The sequence below is a fragment of the Balaenoptera ricei genome, chromosome 10, assembly GCF_028023285.1.
Source record: "Balaenoptera ricei isolate mBalRic1 chromosome 10, mBalRic1.hap2, whole genome shotgun sequence".
Lineage (NCBI taxonomy): Eukaryota > Metazoa > Chordata > Mammalia > Artiodactyla > Balaenopteridae > Balaenoptera > Balaenoptera ricei.
Window position 1 is genome coordinate 74546135 of NC_082648.1, and position 23217 is coordinate 74569351.

The following is a 23217-nucleotide window of genomic DNA, read 5'->3' on the forward strand; positions in this document are numbered from 1 at the left end:
TTGTGATTGGTCTGTTCATATTTTCTCTTTCTTCCTGGTTCAGTCTTGGAAGGTTATACCTTTCTACGAATTTGTCCATTTCTTCCAGGTTGTCCATTTTATTGGCATAGAGTTGCTTGTGGTAGTCTCTTAGGATGCTTTGTATTTCTGCGGTGTATGTTGTAACTTCTCCTTTTTCATTTCTGATTTTATTGATTTGAGTCCTCTCCCTCTTTTTCTTGATGAGTCTGGCTAATGGTTTATCAATTTTGTTTATCTTCTCAAAGAACCAGCTTTTAGTTTTATTGATCTTTGCTACTGTTTTCTTTGTGTCTATTTCATTTATTTCTGCTCTGATCTTTATGATTTCTTTCCTTCTACTAACTTTGGGTTTTGTTTGTTCTTCTTTCTATAGTTCCTTTAGGTGTAACGTTAGATTGTTTATTTGAGATTTTTCTTGTTTCTTGAGGTAGGCTTGTATAGCTATAAACCGCCCTCTTAGAACTGCTTTTGCTGCATCCCGTTGGTTTTGGATTGTCATGTTTTCATTGTCATTTTTCTCTAGGTAGTTTTTGATTTCCTCTTTGATTTCTTCAGTGATCTCTTGGTTATTTAGTAACCTATTGTTTGGCCTCCATGTGTTTGTGCTTTTTACGTTTTTTTCCCTGTAATTCATTTCTAATCTCATAGCGTTGTGGTCAGAAAAGATGCTTGATATGATTTCAATTTTCTTAAATTTACTGAGGCTTGATTTGTGACCCAAGATGTGATCTATCCTGGAGAATGTTCCATGCGCACTTGAGAAGAACGTGTAATCTGCTGTTTTTGGATGGAATATCCTATAAATATCGATTAAATCTATCTGGTCTATTGTGTCATTTAAAGCTTCTGTTTCCTTATTTATTTTCATTTTGGATGATCTGTCCATTGGTGTAAGTGAGGTGCTAAAGTCCCCCACTATTATTGTGTTACTGTCGATTTCCTCTTTCATAGCTGTTAGCAGTTGCCTTATGTATTGAGGAGCTCCTATGTTGGGTGCATATATATTTATAATTGTTATATCTTTTTCTTGGATTGATCACTTGATCATTATGTAGTGTCCTTCCTTGTATCTTGTAACATTATTTCTTTTAAAGTCTATTTTATCTGATATGAGTATTGCTACTCCAGCTTTCTTTTGGTTTCCATTTGCATGGAATATCTTTTTCCATCCCCTCACTTTCAGTCTGTATGTGTCCCTAGGTCTGAAGTGGGTCTCTTGTAGACAGCATATAGCTGGGTCTTGTTTTTGTATCCATTCAGCAAGCCTGTGTCTTTTGGTTGGAGCATTTAATCCATTCACGTTTAAGGTAATTATCAACATGTATGTTCCTATGACCATTTTCTTAATTGTTTTGGGCTTGTTTTTGTAGGTCCTTTTCTTCTCTTGTGTTTCCCACTTAGAGAAGTTCCTTTAGCATTTGTTGTAGAGCTGGTTTGGTGGTGCTGAATTCTCTTAGCTTTTGCTTGTCTGTAAAGCTTTTGATTTCTCCATTGAATCTGAATGAGATCCTTGCCGGGTAGAGTAATCTTGGTTGTAGGTTCTTCCCTTTCATCACTTTAAGTATATCATGCCACTCCCTTCTGGCTTGTAGAGTTTCTGCTGAGAAATCAGCTGTTAACCTTATGGGAGTTCCCTTGTATGTTTTTTGTTGTTTTTCCCTTGTTGCTTTCAATAATTTTTCTTTGTCTTTAATTTTTGCCACTTTGATTACTGTGTGTCTCGGCGTGTTTCTCCTTGGGTTTATCCTGTATGGGACTCTCTGTGCTTCCTGGACTTGGGTGGCTATTTCCTTTCCCATGTTAGGGAAGTTTTCGATTATAATCTCTTCAAATATTTTCTCTGGTTCTTTCTCTCTCTCTTCTCCTTCTGGGACCCCTATAATGTGAATTTTGTTGCGTTTAATGTTGTCCCAGAGGTCTCTTAGGCTGTCTTCATTTCTTTTCATTCTTTTTTCTTTAGTCTGTTCCGCAGCAGTGAATTCCACCAGTCTGTCTTCCAGGTCACTTATCCGTTCTTCTGTCTCAGTTATTCTGCTATTGATTCCTTCTAGTGTAGTTTTCATTTCAGTTATTGCACTGTTCATCTCTGTTTGTTTGTTCTATAATTCTTCTAGGTCTTTGTTAAACATTTCTTGCATCTTCTTGATCTTTGCCTCCATTCTTTTTCCGAGATCCTGGATCATCTTCACTATCATTATTCTGAATTCTTTTTCTGGAAGGTTGCCTATCTCCACTTCATTTAGGTTTTTTTCTGGGGTTTTATCTTGTTCCTTCATCTGGTACATAGTCCTCTGCCTTTTCATCTTGTCTATCTTTCTGTGAATGTGGTTTTTGTTCCACAGGCTGCAGGATTGTAGTTCTTCTTGCTTCTCGTGAATTCCTTGTTTTATATGCAGAAAATAATGTTTTTCTTATCTTGCCTTCAAGGGCAAGATGTTCACCAACAGAAAAGTCAGATTTACCAGAACATAAGATCCATAAAAGGCATAGCTTTGGAATTATTCACCTGCTTTGCCCTTGAAATTGGCTGGTACACAGGAGGCACTCATTCAATTAACAAACGTACCCTTGTTCTGCCATTAATGTTGTTCTGTGATCTCCCTTTTGTCCTTCTAGGGCTAAGTTGTCCCTTCTACTTATAAAGAAAAATCTACACCTGTTTCACAGGGAGATTTATTTTCATAGCCAAATAAAATGGTAAAACCAAATTATTTACAGAATGATTGCATGGGGTGTGTAGTGCTACCATGTGTTTATTAAGTCTATTCATTCTGTGCTTCCTCTGGAAAATACAATTACATTAATAGCAGCTTTTCATATTAAATTTAGGTCATCGATAAAATCACTTCCTTCTCACTCTCAATTCTGATGTATTATTTATCATTTGACTTCAGTGCATACCTTACTAAATAATTCACAGCTATCACACCAAGTACCTCTTATTCATCACCTTGAAATGCTTCCTTTTCATTCCTTACCTTCCTGCAATTCACTGCCATTTTCCAAAGGCTTTTCTAACTCTTTTTCCACCGTAGAGGCTATGCTTTTAGATGATAAAGTATCTGGAGTAGTATGAAATCTGTAGTATTCACCTAATCTCCCACAAGAAAATTAACAGTTAGTGTACTTCTCACATCAAATATTAGAAAATCCACAAATGTTTGATTTCTTACCAGATTTATAACACATCTCCTTTATTGCTCTTTTTTCTTCAATTTCTTCAGGAGTCTTTGTCCATAAACTAGAAGCATCTATAGGATATATATTTTTTTAATTAAATTGTCCCAAAGCCAAATAATCTGAAAGTTTATAAACCAGAATGAAACATCCCACACATTGTTCTCATGAATAGATTACTGTTTTAAAAAACATTTAAAATCAATAATTTGCACACCGTCAAATGTTTCTCATTGCTATATTTTACATTTTAGAAAGAATCAGTCAAGAGGAAAGAAATAACTATACATTATGTGTCTTGAGATGAGAAGCTTCAGGTACAGATTCACATTTGAGATCATCTTTGTTTGCTTGCTTGCTTGTTTGTTTGGAGAAGGAAGATGTAAGTATGGGAGACACAGAGCTACAGCAGAAAAGGACACATCTCCTTCCTCCTCTTCTTCCTCAAAGTTAGTTTTTAAAATTAAAGGATGGTGAATGGGTTACGATATATCCTCCTGAGGTTTCAGGGGCTCCCGACTCTGGGACAGAGGTGCAATTCCCTCCTGAGTTTGTTTCTGTAGTAAAATACCTACAGAAAAAATGTCACATTTCAGTTTTTCAATGTGCCCACATCCTGTGTCTCCGTGGAAGGACATATTCCAGGATAGAGACAGACTGAGAGTTTATTTTTCCACATGCCTATCTTGTTTGTACATACTTATTGGCACTGCAGGGCTGTGATGATATGGGAGGAATAGCATGGGCTACACTGCAAAAGACCTGGGTTCTAACCTTGTTTATACTTTGGCAAGGAGTACCTGGGATAATGCAGATGATAGTGCTTTATAAATTATAAACTACTCTATTGATCTCTATAACTTCAAGGATTAAATGTGAGACAGATGGATATAATCATGTAATAGATTGACACTCATGTATATCAATGTTAAGTTATATATAAATAATAAAAGTTATATAAATCAATGTTATCAATATTAAGTTATAAAAAATAAAACAGGTTATTAGTATACCTACAAGCAACTGTGTGTTTTTAAACATGAGATCTGTCTCCTAGCCATCATACAACAAAAAACTTCCAATCCAAATGATAAGCATATGTGTACACATAGAACAAATTAAAACATAATGAATTTAATATACTTAATAAAGTGAAAGCTATTTTCTCACCCAAATCTGCCTTATATATTACATTATACACTTCTAATAGTTAAACAAATATGTAGAAAATACCATGAGGTTTTTGAATGTGCACTGTGAATCTGAGAAAAGGTTTACTAACCATTTTGTTCATCTTCTTCCTCCTCTTCTTCCTCAAAGTTTGTTTTTAAAACTAAGGGATGGTGAATGGGTCGTGATATATTCTCCTGAGATTTCAGAGGTTCCTGACTCTGGGTTGGGGGTGGAATTCCTTCCTGAGTTTCTTTCTGCGGTGTGATATCTATAGAGGAATGGCAACATTTCAGTCTTTTCAAGATACACGTTTTGGTGCATGTTCAATGATCAACTGTTGTCCTCCTGATTAACTGCATATTTGTTAAAAGCTGTCTGATCAACCGTTGTCCTCCTGATGAACTGCATATTTGTTAAAAGGTGTCTCTTCTTATTTCTGGAAAGGTTATTGAATTAACTTGCAAAAAAATATCAACATTTTGCTGGTAAGGTGTGGAAAATATGCTAATTCATAGACTTTAGATAGTAATTATAACCATAACTTGGTATATATCATACTTTGATATAAATACAAAGTGATCATAAGCATTACTGTATTCTTACATTACATCCGTGGGATAAGAATAACTTAACTAATCACATTACAATAATTTAACAAAAGCAAACTCATATAAGACATAGCTTATAATGGCAGAGTATACGTGTTCAAAAGAGGAAAAAATCCAATGGCTGGGGGTTGATAACTTTGAAGTGAGAATAATACTTTCAGATTCCTTTATTGACTCACATGTGTCAGATTGACCAAAGCTCTAGGTCATATTTAAATGTTCTATAACCTTCAAAACTAACCAGCAAATAACAGAAAAAGCCAGTGAACACCTGTATCTTCTATCATTACTTATTCAATTCCCTTGGTTTTTCAAACCAATAGTTATCAAATTTGGCTAATTATCAGAATCAGCTAAAAAAATTTTCAAATCATCTTTTGGCTCTCTGTTTTTCAAGTTTCTGATTCAGCAGGTCTAAATTAAAGTCTAGAAATCTGATACTATTTTTTAATGTCTCCGATAATTACAAAATCAGCCAAGTTTGGAAACCACGGCCCCAAATCAATGATCATCTATCTGGTGTCCTGGGTCATGGGAAGGCTTTCAGTGGGTTTGCCATCCCAATAATTTGAAAGCCATCTATCGTATTCCAGATCCTTAATTTCCACATCCATTTTCACCCTAAAATTAGTTTGCCTGAGAGCAAGGCTCAGTTCACAGTAACCTTTTCTCCACTTTACAAAATAAAGCTCTACTTTACCCATGCCAAAATTTTCTATAGCACATTGCCCAAAAAAGAAATCCTCCTTTACTGATTAATCAAACCACCATGAACTCATAGGGCTTTTTCCATTACCTTGACTTATACACATTTCTACCAGGAGAAAATCATTTTGTGATAGGCAGAATAATATTGTCCCAAAGATGTCCAAGTCTTAATCGCTGAAACCTGTGTATGCATTAGGTTATACAGGAAAGAGGAATTAAGACTGCTAATCAGCTGACCTCAGAATTGGCAGATTATCCTTTATTATTCAGGTGGGCCTTTGAAAGTAGAAGAGAAATACAGAGGAAAAGAGCTAGGAAAAGAAGTGTGACAGTGAAAGCTAGGTCAGTGATGCAGTGTCAGAAGGACTTGACTATCCATTGCTGACTCCGAGGTGGAGGAAGGGGGACATGAACAAAGGAATACTGAAGACCTCTAGAAACTGGAAAAGGCAAGGCAACAGATTCTCTCCCAGAAATCTCCAGAAGGAATGCAGCCCTGGAGACACCTTAATTTTAATTCAGAGAGATCTCATCAAATTCCTAAACTATAGAACTACAAGACAATAAACTTGAATTGTTGAAGTCACTTAGTTAAGGGTAAATTGTTACAACAGTAACAGAAAATGGATACACGTGGTATTAGAAAAAAGTGCTATCTGGTTGGAATGTTCTGAATTCAAATGCATAATCGAGTATGTTGCTAGTTAAGAACTTTTGTTGAAAAATTTTGCTTGCTCCATTTCTAGACTATTGTGAAAGAATATGTCACTCTTGAAAAAAAAGTCTTGTGGTGTCAATGAAAAGAGAGCACTAGTAAGAAACTGTGAAGGAAAAACATGGCTTTAAACAGAACTTTTTAGCTATTCTCAATACATATTCCCAAGACTTGTCATTAGCTTCAAAGAAAAGCTTCACTGAACATTCAAAACAATACAAGTTAATATCACATTTTATAAAAGCTTTATTGAGATATAATTCACATACTATACGATTCCTCATTTAAATGTATAATTCAATGTTTTTTAGTATATTCAGGGAGATGTGCAACCATCACCATGATCAGTTTTAGGATATTTGATCACCCCAAAAAAGGAAACCCATACCAATTAGCAGTTACTCTTCATGTCCACCCAATGTCCCCAGCCTTACAGAAGCACTAGTATACTTTCTGTTTCTATGGATTTGCCTATTCTGGATATTTCATATAAATTGAATTATATAATATGTGGTCCTTGTACATGACTCCTTCCACTTACCACAGTGTTTTTTATAGCCAAATAATATTTCACTGTATGCATATACCACAATTTATCCATTCATCACATGATGGACACTTGGGTTATTTCCACTTTTTTTGGTTGTTATAAATAATGTTGATACGAATATTGTTGTGCAAGTTTTTGTGAGGACATATCTCTTGGGTATATACTTAGGAGTGAATAAGTAGGACATATAGTGACTCTATGTTTAATCTTTTGAGGAACTGCCAGACTGTTTTCCAAAGCAATTGCACCAATGCAATTGCAATTACCTCGTCAACTCTTATTATCTTTTTGATTAAACTATTCTAGTAGATGTGAGTGGCATCTCACTGTAGTTTTGATTTACATTTATCTAATGGTTAATGATGATGAGCATCTTTTCATGAGCTTATTAGCCATTTGTATATCTTTGAGAAATATCTATTCAGAGTCTTTGTCCATTTTGTAATGGGATTGTCTTTATATTATTGAGTTGTAAGAGCTCTTTATATATTCTAGATATGTCTCTTATTAGATGAAAGATTTGCAAATATTTTCTCCCATTCTGTAGGTTGTCTTTTCACTTTCTTGATGGTATTCTTGAAACACAGAGTTTCTAATTTTGATGAAATCCAATTCATTTTTTTCATTGATTGCTTGTTTTTCTGGTGTCATAACTGAGAGGGGTTTGAATAACCTACAGTTTCTTATAAGAATTTTATAATTTTAGCTCATATTTAGGTCTTTGCTCTATTTTGAGTTAATTTTTGTAGAGTATAAAGAAGTCCAAGTTTGTTTGTTTGTTTTTAATATGGCTATCCAGTTTTCTTAGCACCATTTGTTGAGAATACTATTCTTTCCTCCATTGAATGGTCTATGCACCCTTTTCAAAAATCAATTGACCAGAAATTGATTTACGGAAAGGTTTAGTTCTGGTCTCTCAATTTTATCTCATTGATCTACATATTGATTTTTATGCCAGTACCAGATGGTCTTGATTACTGTAGTTTTGTAGTAATTTCTACATTTCAAAATCAGTAAGTATGAGTTCTACAACTTTGTTTTTCATTTTCAAGATTGTTTTTACTATTCCGGGTCCCTTGAAATTCTATATACCATTGACCCTTGAACAATACATGCTTGAACTGCAAGGGTCCACTTGTACACCGATTTTTTTTTTTAAATAGTAAATACTACAGTACTTGACAATCCAAGATTGATTGAATCTGAGCCTGCAGAACCATGGATATGGAGGAACTGCAGATTCAGAGAACCCTCTGAATCTATAGTTATCTGAGTATAACTATAAGTTATACTCGGATTTTATATGGCTTGGAGGGTCAGCTCCCCTAACCTCCTGTTGTTCAATGGTCAACTGTACATTTTAGAATCAGCTTGTCAACTTCTTCAAATAAGTCATTTGGGATTTTGATAGGAGTGGCATTGAATCTATAGACCAATTTGGGGGGTACTGCCATATTAACAATAAAACCAATCTATGAACATGGTCTATCTTTCCATTTTTAAAGTTTCTTTAATTTTTTTCAACAACGTTCTGTAGTTTTTGAATGTTTTGTTCTTCTTTTGTTAAAGTAATAACTAAATATTTTTAATGCTGTTGTAAGTGGAATTTTTTTTTCATTTCATCTTCACTTTGTTCATTGCTAGTATATAGAAATACAATCAATTATTGTATATTAATCTTGTACCCTGCTGAATTTATTACTTCTAATAGTTTTAAACAAGTTTTTTAGATTTTTCTAAATGAAAGATCATGCCATATGTAAATAGAGATCATTTTATTTCTTCCTTTTCAATCTGAGTGCCTTTTATTTAGCTTTATTGCTCAATCCCCCTGGCTTTAATATAAATGGCAAGAAAACATCCTTATCTTGTTTCTGAATAAGGGGAAAGGCTTTCAGTTATGTCAGTAAGTATATTAGCTGTGGATTTTTCATATATGTCCTAGATCAGGTTGAGGGAGTTTCCTTCTACTTTTAGTTTGTTGAGTGTTTTTATCATGAAAGAGTGTTGGTTTTTGTCAGTGCTTTTTGTTCAATATACTATGATGACCATGACCATGGTTTTTTTTGCCCTTTATTCTACTGATCTGGTGTATTACATTAATTCATTTTTTGTAGTTAAACCAACCTTGCATTTCTGGGATAAATCCCACTTGGTCATGAACTAAAATCCTTTTTTTAATGTTGGATTTAGTTTCCTAGAATTTTATTGAGTATTTTTGTGGGTATATTCTGTATAATACTATTAATATTATATTACATCTGTAATGTGTTACAAACCCCAAAACACATTGTTATAATTATTACTTTCTATAACTTTATATTTCTTAAAGTAGTTGAGAGGAGAAGGAAAATACATATCTATAGAGTTTGATACATTAGCTTTCTTATTTATCATTTCTAGTTTTCTTCATTTGAGTTACCACCTGGTATCATTTCTTTACCATAATACAGGTTTGCTTTTGCCTGCCTCTTTTGTGCTGTTATTGTCAAATATATTACATTTCTAAATGTTATAGGTTCAAAATACAATTATATACATGTACATTTTTTTTTTTTTCTTTCAGTACTTTGAGTATGTCATCCTACTGCCTTCTGGACTACTTTTTTTCTGGAAAAGTCAGCTGTTAATCATACTGAGGTTCTCTTATATGTGACAAATCATTGTTATTTTGCTTCTTTCCAGAATTTGCTTCTGTTTTGGCATTTACTCTTTTAACTGTGATGTGTCTAGATGTGTCTATCTTTGGTTTATTCTACTTAGCATTTGTTGTGCTTCTTGGATATGTAGATGAATAATTTTCATCAAATTTGGGAAGCTTTCAGCCATTATTTCTTTGAATATTTTTTTCTATTTTCCCTCCTCTCATTCTGGTACTCCCACTATGCATGTCCCACATTTATCTGAGGTTCTGTTCATCTTTCTTTTCCTTTTTTTTAATTGAAGTAAAATTGATTTACAATGTTGTGTTAGTTTCAGGTGTACAGCAAAGTGATTCAGTTATACATACATATACTTCTATTTTTTTCAGATTCTTTTCCTTTATAGGTTATTATAAAATATTGAGTATAGTTCCCTGTGCTATATAGTAGGGTCCTTGTTGGTTATCTGTTTTATGTATAGTAGTGTGTATATGTTAATCCCAAACTCCTAATTTATCCCTCCCCCTCCCCCTTTCTCCTTTGGTAACCATAAGTTTGTTTTCTATGTCTGTGCGTCTATTTCTGTTTTGTATACAAGTTCATTTCTATCTCCCCCCCCTTTTTTTTTAGATTCCACAGATAAGTAACATCATATGATATTTGTCTTCTATGTCTGGCTTACTTCATTTAGGATGATAATCTCTAGGTCCATCCATGTTGCTGCAAATGGCATTATTTCATTCTTTTTTATGGCTGAGTAATATTCCATTGTATAGATAAAGGGAGAGGGCCCAAATCAATAGAATTAGAAATTAAAAAGGAGAAGTTACAACTGACGCCACAGAAATACAAAGGACTGTAAGAGACTACTACAAGCAACTATATGCCAATAAAATGGACAACCTAGAAGAAATGGAAAAATTCTTAGAAAGGTACAATCTACCAAGACTGAACCAGGAAGAAATCGAAAATATGAACAGACCAATTACAAGTATTGAAATTGAATCTGTGATTTAACAACTCCCAACAAACAAAAGTCCAGGACCAGATGGCTTCACAGGCAAATTCTACCCAACATTTTTCTCTTTTCTTTTCAATTCTATACCTTTTTCAGACTATATAATCTCTATTGATCTATCTTTAGTTTGCTGATTCTCTCTTCTGTCAGCTTAAATCTGCAGTTGAACCCCTCTAATAATTTGTCATTTTGGTTATTGTTCAACTCTAGAATTTCTATTTCATTCTTTTTCATAGTTTATATACTTTTCCAATAAAATTCTAATTTTATGTGCAGTAATTATTTCTCTAAGTTTGTAATGTAATTATGTTGTTTTAATAAATTATATATCAATAATAATTGCAATGACAACTCAATCCTAAAAAAATGTATTCAAGAGGTAAGTTAATGACTATAAGTCTCCATAATGTGGAGGCTTATTCTTATAGGAATTTTAAAAATTTAGATTTTAATTTATTCTATTTTATTTTATTTTTATTATATTTAAATTTGACACCTATTTGCTTTGAAACTTGGAGATGATCACCAGAAGGATTAGGCCTCTTTTGAAAATGTCTGGTTTAGCAACATTTAAATGAAATCTTTTTTTTTTGGCTGTGCTGGGTCTTAGTTGCAGCATGCAAGATCTTCGTTGCCACGTGCAGGATCTTCGTTGCGGCATGCAGGATCTTTAGTTGTGGCGTGTGGGATCTTTTAGTTTGGCATGCAGAATCTTTTTTTTTTTTTTAGTTGCGACATGTGGGATCTTTTTTTTTTTTTAGTTGCGGCATGTGGAATCTTTAGTTGTGCGTGCAAACTCTTAGTTGCGGCATGTGGGATCTAGTTCCCTAATGAGGGATCGAACCCAGGCCCCTGGCATTGGGAGCATGGAGTCTTAGACACTGAACCACCAGGGAAGTCCCTAAATGAAATCTTTTTCAAAAGAGTCCAAAACCTTTTTTAATTTGTTAGCAGATTAAAGTTTAAATTGCATAAAGACTAACTGGCAGTTTTATATTCCCAGACAAAAAATGCAGGACTCAAGTACTGAACTTAGTGCTTAAAGATAACAGACAATGGCAAATCAACTAATGGGAAATTGCTTTTGGCAAACACCTCATTCTGGAAGAGCACAGCTGGTAACTTAGATAGCATTGCTGTGGCTCCAACTCAGCTACTTAATATGGACCACATGATGGGTCTCAATTCCTTGATCAGAGGCCCTAGAAATTTTCACAGGTTACACATTTAAATGTGTAAATTTTATCTTATTTTGACTGGCTACAAACTTACACATGAATTGCACAGTGCTATGTATGAAACAATAGTTATATTTCGCTACCAAAAAATCGTCATTAATCCCACCCTGAATTTGTCAATCACATGCACCTACTGAAACATAAAGGTAGATTTAAAAATAAAGGTATAACTTTGTAATTTAATTTTTGTCTAAGGTGAGATGATTTATTTTCCCGGATTTGGTTAATATGAACCTTGGTAGGTAAATGTCTCTGGAAATATTTTAGGAAATATTAGGTCTATAAAAGATCAAATTATATCTTCTGAGGTACTGAAATATTTTTAGAATGAACAGATGATGCAGTGGGTTCAACACATAATTCAAATGAGCTTCGTAGTTTCCTCTAGTCTGGAAATTGAATGCTCTTCCTAGAGCACAGACATCTGTCCGGGCAGAGAAAAAATATTTACCTGCTTAACATGAATAAATACTTTTCTGGACTTCCTGGGATAGAATTAGCCACTATGTGAAAGGTAGTACTATGTACCTATGTTTCGTGGTTGGGATTCATCAGTAAACAAAATAAAGATTCCTACTCTTACGGAATGTTCATTCTATAGGGAGGAATCAGACAACAAACAATAGATGTAGTGAAGAAATAAATTATACTTTATCTGAGAAAATGATAAGGGAAATGGCAAAAGAAAGCAGAGCAAGGCCAGGAAGAATGTGTAGGGAGGAAGTGGGAAGGCTGCCACATTTCAAACAGAGTATTCAGGGTAGACCTCATTAAAAGATGATATTTGAGTAAGGCCTTGAAGAGGTAAAGGAGTTGACCATAAAGCTGTTGAGAGAAGGGCGTTTCATGCAAAGCCCTTGAAGCAGGAGCCTACTAGCAGGGAGAAGCAGGGAAACTGGTATGGTTGGAGCAGAGTGGGCAAGTAGAACAGCTGCAGGAGATAAATTCAGAGAGGAAACAGGGCACCAGATCAAGTACAGTCATTTAGGCCTTTGTCAGGACTCTGATTTTATTCTGAATGAAATGAAAACCAATTGGAGGGGTGATGTCTGATTTATGCATAAGAGTATCACTGACTGTGCTTTGAACAGACATAGAGGGACAAGAGTCGAAGTAGGAAAACCATTTAGGCTACTGCAGTAATCCAATCAAGAAATGATGTCGGTGTTTTGGCCCAAGGTGGGAATAGTAGAAATAGTGAGAAAAATCGGATTTTGGATATATTAAATACAGTAGAGTTAACAGGATTTCGGTATGGATTGGATGTGGGATATGAGAGAAACAGAGTTTGAGGATGATTCAGTTGACCTGAAGGATAGAAGGATAGAACTGCCATTAAACCAAGACAGAAAGGCTATGGATATAGCAGGTTTGGGGATATAGGAGTAAAATTGTGAGTTGAGTTTTGAATGTGTTAAGTGGGAAATATCTACTCAAGAGCCCAAGTGAAAAGTTGAATATAAGGATCTTTGAAGTTCAAGAGAGAGGTCTGGAATAGATATGTAAATTTGGGAGTAATTTACATGTGGATCATAATCAAAGGCATGAGACTGGATGAGATTACCAAGGGAGTAGGCAGAGAAGAAAACAGAACCAAGAACTAACTCCTAGAACATACCACATGTAAGAGGATGGGGAAAAGAGGAAAAACCAGTGAGGGAGGGCAAAAACAGAATACTAGGTAGATAGGAGTAAAACAAAGAGGTACAGGGTCTTGGAAGCTAGATAAGGAAATTATATCAATGAGGGAGGAGTGATCAAATCTGTCAAATGCTGCTAATCATTCCAGTTATGAAAGGACTGAAAATTGACCACTGGGTTTAATAATTTGTATATCAATGGTGAAAGAGGCTGAAAAGGATGATTTACATGGGATTAAGAGAGAATGGGTGGGGAGGATTTGATAATACCAAGGATAACTATTTTGAGAACTGCTACAAAGAGAAAGAAAAAAATGGGGTGGTAGCTTGTAAGAGGATGGATTAAGACAAAGGAGATTTTTTTTTTTCAGTTCAAGTTTAATAGAAACTACAAAAGATCAAAAGTGATACCCTACCACTGTACACATCAGCTGGCCTGTCCCATAATACAGCTCAGGCCATTCCCTCCAGAGGAAGAAAGGCTGGCAATTAGTATTTAGAGTATTATAACTGAGAGAGTGACTGAGATGGGGAAGGGTAAGCTCAGTGGAGGAATTGAGTTCAAGGAACTGAGAGGCTAGGGTGGTAGATCAAATACTTACATATTGGAATCACCAAGAATTGATACAGGAGTACAGTTAGAGTGACTATAGCCAGGAGTTCATACTTCTGAAAAATGGGGAGGAAGGACGTGAACAGATGTAGACAAAAGCAAAAAGAACAGCAACACCGAGGGGGGATAATGGCATGAGATACAAACTGGATGGTTTTAAGGAGAAGTGATAGAGAACAATCTGAAATTGGCAATAGGACCCAAGGAAACCTTCTACCTCATCTCCAGATCAAGTGGTACTTGAGAACTGGGGATAAAAACCGCCACCACTTGGAGAGTGCTGCTGGAGAAGGAGAGGGGAGTGACGCTTACACTCGACTATGAAGATGAAGGGAAAGTTCAGGGAAGAAGTTGAAAAAGAATTCTGCGGATAATGAAGGTTGGGGAGGAGTGGATGAAAGGGGCCAAATAAGGAGAGGAGTGAGTCATTTGAAAGATGGGGTTTCTAATATTGACTGATGTGAAATAATAGAAAATAAATACATTGGTCTCTGCCCCCAGTTCCTGGCACAGAGTTCCTAAAACCTTGGTGATTTCCTAAGTAAAAAGAGCACTGGGAACATCTTTTGTTCTAATATTTGGCCTTTGACCCTGGTTCCTGACACAGAACTCCAAAATCCCTCAGAGTTTCCTCAGTGATGGCAATGTCCTTTGTTCTAATGAGGTGACTCTGGGTGGGCTCCTGGTAGCTTCATGAGTAGGGTTTGTCACCAGAAAGACCAAGCCAGCATTAGAAGCTTGGAACTCTCAGCCTCGCCCCCATGTCCAGGAAGGGGAGAGGGGCTAGAGATTGGTTTAATAATCAATCATGCTTACCTGATGAAGCCTCCATAAACATCCCGAAACTATAGAATTCAGAGAGCTTCCAGGTTGATGAACACATCCACGTACTGGACGGTGGCACACCCCAACTCCACAGGGACAGAAGTTCCTGTGCTCGGGCCCTTCCAGACCTCACCTTATGTGCCTCTTCATCTGGTTGTTCTATTACAGTAGAGGATGCCATCCTCTATGGCATCGTCTATTACAATAAACTCGTAAACATAAGGAAGCGTTTCCCTGAGTTCTTTGAGCTGTCTAGCAAATTATTTAATCCAGGGAGAGAGATCATGGAAACCTCCAATTTGTACCCAAGTTAGACAGAGCCTGTGGGTAACCTGGGGACCTTCTACTTGCAATTAATGTCTAAAGTGGAAGGTAATCTTTGGGGATACAGTCATTAATCTGTGGGGTCTGTGTTAACTCTGGTTAGTGTCAGAATTGAATTAAATTATAGGACACCCAGCTAATGTCACAGAGAATTGATTGGTGTGGGAAAAAACCCATTTGTATGGTGTCAGAAGTGTTGTGAGTATGGTACTAGTGTGAGAATAGAGGAGAAACACACAGGAGTATTTTTTTTTCCCCCTAGGGAAACTGACATAAACAGGAATAAAGGGCAGAATAAAATTAGTCCTGGTGAATTCAAAACACATAAGTGGATTTGTCCCCTGTAGACAGATGAAAGGAGGTTTGAGGAAGTAGGGTATTAGCAGCCTATGAAGCCTGCTTATCCCCTCTCACGATGGAGGTAGAATGGCTAGGGGAAGGATTTGGTCCCAGTGCATGGATCTGGTTTTGACCCTATTGAGAGAGGGGAAACCTTATTCCAAGAGTCAGGAGCAGTTTTGACACATGTTGAAGAAATTGAGACTTCCAGAAAAGCTAGAATTTATTTTTGACGTCCAGATTCTATGCCTAATAAATGAGAATAATAAAATGTATCCCTACAGAACTTAGCCCAGGGCATGTCTTATAGTGGGGAGCCCAATAATTGTTACACAGACACTCTACCTTTCCTTTGCCCAGAGATGCAGTCTTTGTTTTCCTCTAGTCCTAAAAGAGTTAGTTTGAAAGATAGCAATTTTACCCATAGACCTTTAGGAAGCAAACTATTACACTAGATATAGAGAATTTAGTACAATGTCCTCATGAAATAAAATCACACTAGATGTAAAACAATGGGATGAAGTTAACCACTTAGTAAGTGTAATAACTTGCATCCCAGTAGGTTACCTTCAGTAGTTATCTATCTGTCCCCATCCATCTATCCATACATCCAATTTTATTGAGCATCTGTGCTCCAGACACTGTGCAAAGCATTGGTAAAGAAACTAGTTATGATCCCCATCCTTGTGATGTTTACAGTCTAGTGAAGAAAAACATTGATCAAGGTATCACATGTATGATGAATGCTATGAGATCAGAGTTTTCCAGAAGACTATAACAAAGAAACATAATTTTTAGTCATTCATTTGCCAAGGATTATCTGAAGCCAAGTTTTCAAATCCAAAGGACTGATATTCTGTAAACTCATTTCTAGAATAATTCCATCATAAGAAATATGGTGGCCACAGCAGGAGAGTGGCATAGCTATAGCATCAGGAAAACCTGACAATCCCAACTTCTTAAGCAAAGTTCTTGCCATTCACTGTTATAGGGCGTGGTGTCTTCCCTATCCCCTTCCCAGAACCTAGTTTAAGGTTCATCACATAGTAGAACCTCAGTGTCATTTAGTTGGATTGAAGTATGCCACTTACTCTGCAACAATGGGATTGCATTTTATCCACAAATGAAGTCTTAGGAAGAACCACACATCTAGCTGTTCTTCTAGAAGCAGAAGTGTGCAAACCAGAGCATGCCCTTGCTCTCCCCACCTATGAGATAAGGGCACAACGGCGAGGCCAGTTGTGCGATGATTTGCTGAGACAGTTCCCCTCTACCTAGTGAGGTCAGTAGTCCTCTCACTTTTCAGATGAATAAATCCACTTTAGAAACACAGAGAAAGTTTGACTTGCTCTTTGTTCACTACATTTTTGTTGGCTACTTGATGGCTCATTCTAAGCTTCATCTCATGATTCTTGATAGAACCATCCCAAATCATTCACTGGCTGTTAAGCTGCATTACTCACCTTGTCATACTTTATTTAACGTGTCATTCTATGCTGCTACTCCAAAACCAGATTATAATATGGTATATCCGTGTTATTCAAAAGAAATACTCACTGCTACTTGGTGGCAAAAATAATCCATTGATATTCCGAGGTTTGCTGTGATAAAAGATACAACTGATCTTCACACAACCAAGAGGCTGTGTTTCCCAGAAGCATGAAATGCTGCAGTTTTGCTAGACAAAGGAGGTGGGGGAAATGTAATGATCAGATGCCATATTCACAGTACATACAATGTGCTACAACACAACACAATGTGACAAAAACTACTGCAATTGCTGATTTAAGATCACCTGTGTTTCTAGGCTTTGAGTGTTTCTAAGCTCTGCTATTTAAAAGATGCAATGGATTTCCTAAAATATACTTGCCCATTTTTTTTAAGAATTTAAATTGAGCAAAGTGCAAAATGCCTAAAATTAAGTAATGGAAGGAAAAATCATTTCTTCTCAATTGTGTTGTAAGAGTATAGTTCAGTATTATCGAAGGGAGATGCTTTTATCAAACGTGATGATGCTGAGTAATTCTACCTGCATTTCCATGTGTCTAGATCTACAAAGTGGATCTAAACATTTTCCTTCTCTCCATAATGAGCACACAGTGTCACTGCCAAGGGCCTCTTCACAGTGTCGGAATCGGCACTGGGAACCCTAAAAGGAAAAAGTAAACAGTATAGAAAACTCAATATATGAATGTTAGTGTTTAACAACAGATTACTAATCAACTAAAGAAAATATGAGGAGATCAAATTAAAACTTAAAAAAATACTACAAATACAAGGCCATAAAGTCTAAATTCTAGCAAACCAGTCTAATTTTAATGAAAGACACAAGATAATCTAATGATTAAATAGTACAACACGCCATGAGTCACTGATAAAATTCTCCTTCTTGTTATCAGTTAATCCACATGGCTCACTAAGGATAAACATATAAAAGATCAGTGACACTTTTAATCACAATCCAGTGACAGAAGGATCTAATTTTTCTTTCTTAAGAAAGCCAGAATTTTTTAAAGAATCATCATCCATATTCTAATTGTAGAGATGATCTCTATTAATCATATCTTTTATTAGATAATTGTTTTCTTACTCAGTTTATGGAGATACTAAGTGTATTTATATAGGGAAAGTGAATGGAGCTTAAACTTTATATTATTGTGGAATTTTAAATAATTAGCACATTGTGCTATGTTACATTACATGTATATGCCATATGCCCTTGGTCTACAATTGTGCCTATACATTTACACATTTATATCATTATATCCCAACAAAAGCAGATGTAGATTATTTTAAAGGGCTGCTATTTTTTTATTTTATATGTTTTACACATAGGTCCACAGTTGGGAAAACTTCAGGTCATTGGCTTTTGGGGCAGAGGGTGGGTAACATAGAATAAAAATATCCTATTAAACTCATCCCTTTTTTAGACACGTATTTCAGGGTTGTTCCTTATTTTTTTTCCCACCCTCTTACTCTCTGTCTTCAGTCTCTCTCCCTTTTAAGGTGGATCTGTAGGTCTCGTAGTCCAGGATAGTGGGCAGGAACCAGATAAACTGGTATTTGAACTCTATTTTGCCCATAATCAGAAAGTCAATCTGCTACTCACCCTCTCTGTGCCTCAGTTTCCTCACCTGTAAAAAGGGAATAAAGTGCCCTCCTCACAGATTGTTGTAAAAATTATGGGAGATAAAGTATTGTGATTGCTACTATTACTTTTATTTTTTCATTTATTTATTGAGAACTTACTAAGTATTTGAGGATACAGCAGTGAAATAGACAAAACTCTCTGCCAACATGGAACATAAATTCTATTATTTCTTATCATCCTAGGGTTTAATCTTAAAGTAACAGGTAAGAGAAGTAGATCTCATTCTTACAGTCAAGTTGACTCCATTCAGTTGTCCTAGCAGAGATGAAATGCTTCAAACCAGACACAGCATGTCTTTCACTGGGTTCATTCTGATATGAACATGAAGCTCCAAACACTGAATTTCTACATCTCTTATTTGGTTTCATTGAGATCCATTAATCCTAATCACATAGATTAAATATTTTTTCCCATTTTAACTTTATAAACTTCAATTAGTGTTTAGCCAATTTGTTTGTATTACTTTCTTTTCCTTTTTCCATGATATTATTTGCTGTTACTTTGACAGGGGAAAATTCAGTAATTTCGTTAATAAATTTCAAAATAGGGGGTAAATTAGATTTATTTAACTGTTTGATAGTGACCTGAATTTAACTATTCAAATTTATATGACTGGGGCTTCCCTGGTGGCGCAGTGGTTGAGAATCTGCCTGCCAATGCAGGGGACACGGGTTCGAGCCCTGGTCTGGGAAGATCCCACATGCCGCGGAGCAACTTGGCCCGTGCGCCACAACTACTGAGCCTGCGCGTCTGGAGCCTGTGCTCCGCAACAAGAGAGGCCGCGACAGTGAGAGGCCCACGCACCGCGATGAAGAGTGGCCCCCACTTGCCGCAACTAGAGAAAGCCCTCGCACAGAAACGAAGACCCAACACAGCCAATAAATAAATAAATAAAGTGAAATTCTTAAAAAAAAAAAAAAGAACCTCTATTTGAAACGCTGATAAACACCAGGAACAGCATTTAAAAAAAAAAAAAAAAATTTATATGACTGAAATCACATTAACCAAAACAGTATGATGTATCATATAATGTTTCAATATTAGGAATTTGATGTTTCAAGGAGCCATAACATAGGCAAAAGTGCCACACTGAGGATTAAAAAGCCAGGGGCATATAACTGGCATATAGAAGGGTAGTTTCAAACAATTTTAAATTATCCCAGATTTTATCAGAGAAATTCAATATATCAAAAATATATGATAAGGATTTACTTCAGATTTTAAATACATAAAGTATTTTGTGGGAAAATAGTAAATTTTGATTCAGCAATGCAAATTATTGCCATATATTCCTTCATTCTACTAAAAAGCTTAAGCATGTGAAGTACCGTAAATTGTACAATATTTACCTTTATGCAGATGGAATTAAAAAAGAAATAGCAGTCATTCCCAACTTCTGCCATTTTCAACTCTCTTGCTGCTAATCCTATGTTTTTTAATATAAGAATTGCAGGAACGCAAATATAAGAACTATGAGTGTGTAAGGGGAAAAAATAATTTCTTTTCCACAGTCTTTCAGGCTATCAGTAGTATTTTTAAAACTGACCTCCTGTTGACAGTATATTACACAACAGATAATTCTTAAATAAATTTAAATTAGAAGATACCTTCTCTAGCTTTGCAGAAATGTTGAAAGTGGTTGCTAGTAAGCACACAAACTCAAACTTCCAGAATTTTGCTCACTGTTACCTAACCCATTATTTGCTCATCATAAATGACCTCACATCTAACTGTAGGCTAGGTTACCTTAGTGAATACTGTACAGTAATTTCTCTTACTCAATTCTAGTATATTGACCAGAAAAAGCTAATAAAAATAAAATAGTATGTTTTATCCTTCAATGTTCTGATTGAAATTGGAACATAAACTAGTTCATCACTTCATAATTAAAAAGTATTAAGTATTTCACAAGTAAATATTTTCTAAACTCATTTCTATATATGATTTGGAAACAAAACTAAAATTTTAAAATAGGTAAATATACTATCTATATTTCAAGATAAAAGTAAAATTATTTAATTATGTACTCACCGCTATCCACTGATTTGAAAAAAATCATTCAGATTGCGATATTTAATAGATGCCTGAAAATAAATTGGACTACTTATTCATCTTGTAGCTATATTCCATTTACTCTTCACCCATCATTAAAAGGGGAATAGCTTCTTCCTATAGCAGAAAGATTCCAGAATGCTTGCAAATTTTGAGAATTTGTTGAAAGCAAAATGAAGTACTCTGATTTCCAGAATGAGACATTTCAAACAGCAGTTACTGAGGTCTTCATCTTAGTATCTTTACTAAAAGAACTAGAACCTAGCAGAAATTAATAAAAATATCCATAGACGGTAACTTAGAAAATGCCATAGAGATGACAAATTACAGTAGATCAAAATGTATTTTTAAATTGCAGTGTACTTTTAATTGTAAATTTAAAAGATCAAGACATATAGATTTTCATTTTGGTTAAGTAAAAAAGACTAAGTTGGTATGAACTTTTTGAATACACTGCTTTAGGATAAAAATCTAGGAAATAAGCTAAAATTTAGAAAAGAGTTATTCACCTATAACTGTAAATAAAAGAAAATAATAAAAAGAACTACGCATTAGAAGTAAATGAAGTAGAGAATAAAGACTTGACTAAAACCTTGGAAATAATAGCAATGATATATAGAAGAATCTAATATCTCAACTTTTGTTTTGCCCTACCTTCTAACTCTAGAATAACAATGTACCCATCTTAAGCACATAGGTTACTGGGAGAAACACCCCTAAGGAATAGCTTTAAGTGGTCTTTGCCTCCAGATAAACTTCCTCTCCACCTGTGAACTTTTAGCTGCATTGGACTATTTTCAAATACTGTTACCAAACACCATTGTTGCGTGATTACATTAACATCATGATTAAAGCCATTGTGAGAACCCATGTTTTACATAGGGGAAAGGCTGAAGAAATGCTTTTACCTCTTGAAGTTAGTTTTGAACAATTATGTTCCATTAGAAACAGCAAAAACACATCAAACCCAGAAGGGAATTTTTTTTTTTTTTTGCCATTGTAAATAGACCTGTGCATTTTGGTAGTGTTTAGAATGCCTGGAACCCTAATTTCTTCTTTTTTTCCAACTCTCTTTTCCTTTCCTTTTTTTCTTTCTACCCCCCCCCCCCCCACACACACACCTTTTCCTTATTCTCTTCACTCCTTTCCTGTTGTGAAATTCATTCTAGTTTTTCAGGGAAAGCTATGACTATAACCAGGACGATTTTTTCTCCCTGTAATGAGTAAAGAAGAGTTATGAGAAATTTGCCTGCACAGCTCAGGGTAGGCCTGAAAATTCTGTGTTTTTGTGTTGGCCAAGGTACACTCTGCACTGAACTTTCATTTTTGGTTCATGCCAGAACACTAACACATGAGAGAAAAAAAAAGTCTTTCTTCCAGTTCGTGTTAACACCACTTTAAGTACTGGGGCTGGTAGTCACTCCTTGCTGACTCTTCAGACTTATGAGAATCGGGCAAAGGGGTTGGCTGCTACCATCAGAGAGAGTAGGAGTCCAGATTGTAACTGTGAATGGGTTCTGTGGCTGTCCCCTGCGTTGGACTCTCCTGTTTCTGCCAGAAGCTTTGCTCCAGGCACTGATGAAATCAAAGCACTAGAAATAAAGAGTGCTTCCTAAAAAATGGTTAGCTTTGTTGCTACTTTCAAACAGCAAGTGGAATGTTTTGGAAGATGATCTTTTCTCAGAAATGATAGAATGTTGGGACTAAAAGACTCTGTGGCAGTTTGGGAAATGACAGTTGAGAGTTGTGACGGTTATTTAATTGTTGTCTCCTTGAGACCAATGAAACAAGCTGCTTTTTAGGATTCCTCTGGAGGAACAAAGTCACGGTTTTTGACTACAAAATGCTAAGACGTTTCTGGTCCCAGGATCTCACATCAGGTGTTTTTGCCCCAAACCCCCTTATTTATTTATTTAATTTATTTTTCCTAAGAGAAAATCAAAGATAGCAGAAGAGAAAGTAAATACTTTTATACAGCAAATCTCTTCCATCCCTCCCCTCTGAATCCAGCAATCAAAAACCAGTGAATTTTTCGGAGGGTTATTTTATTCTTTGGGAATTCCCTTATACATAGATAACTCCAAGTGAGATATAGTCGTTTAATTTTCTGGGGGCTAAATCAGGAAACTGCTGGGCAGTCTGATACCTGCAGATAAGACAATTATAGGAATGAGACCTGGGCATTGTCCAGACATATAAAAGATGGCAGTAATCAAAACTCCCCTACTAGGGACTACTAGCTTCAGTGAGATAGAAAGGCTACTATTACTAAATATTTAATATTTATTAATTTTTATTCAGTCATTGACTGTCATTACTTACCCTCCAAAGTTCTTTTGAGCAATAAGTCAAAGCGGTTTTTACCTCTGCAGTTGATTGACGACAAGTACTCAAGCCATTTGGACTCTGTTGGAGCTCATACT

General features: G+C 35.6%; 1 protein-coding gene across 2 annotated transcripts in view; it reads right to left on the minus strand.

Moving 5' to 3' along the window:
• C10H12orf50 (chromosome 10 C12orf50 homolog) overlaps positions 1–17702 on the minus strand; it is a 31544-nt gene extending 13842 nt beyond the window's left edge. For both annotated transcript variants that reach the window (XM_059934727.1, XM_059934726.1), the window contains exons 1-5: positions 17621–17702; positions 17149–17269; positions 4481–4639; positions 3195–3272; positions 3000–3113 (exon numbers count right to left, since the gene is read on the minus strand). In XM_059934727.1, coding sequence (XP_059790710.1) covers positions 3000–3113; positions 3195–3272; positions 4481–4639; positions 17149–17269; positions 17621–17632 — 484 coding nt within the window. In that variant the 5' untranslated portion in view covers positions 17633–17702. The remainder of the gene's footprint in view (positions 1–2999; positions 3114–3194; positions 3273–4480; positions 4640–17148; positions 17270–17620) is intronic.
• Positions 17703–23217: the final 5515 nt, after the last annotated feature.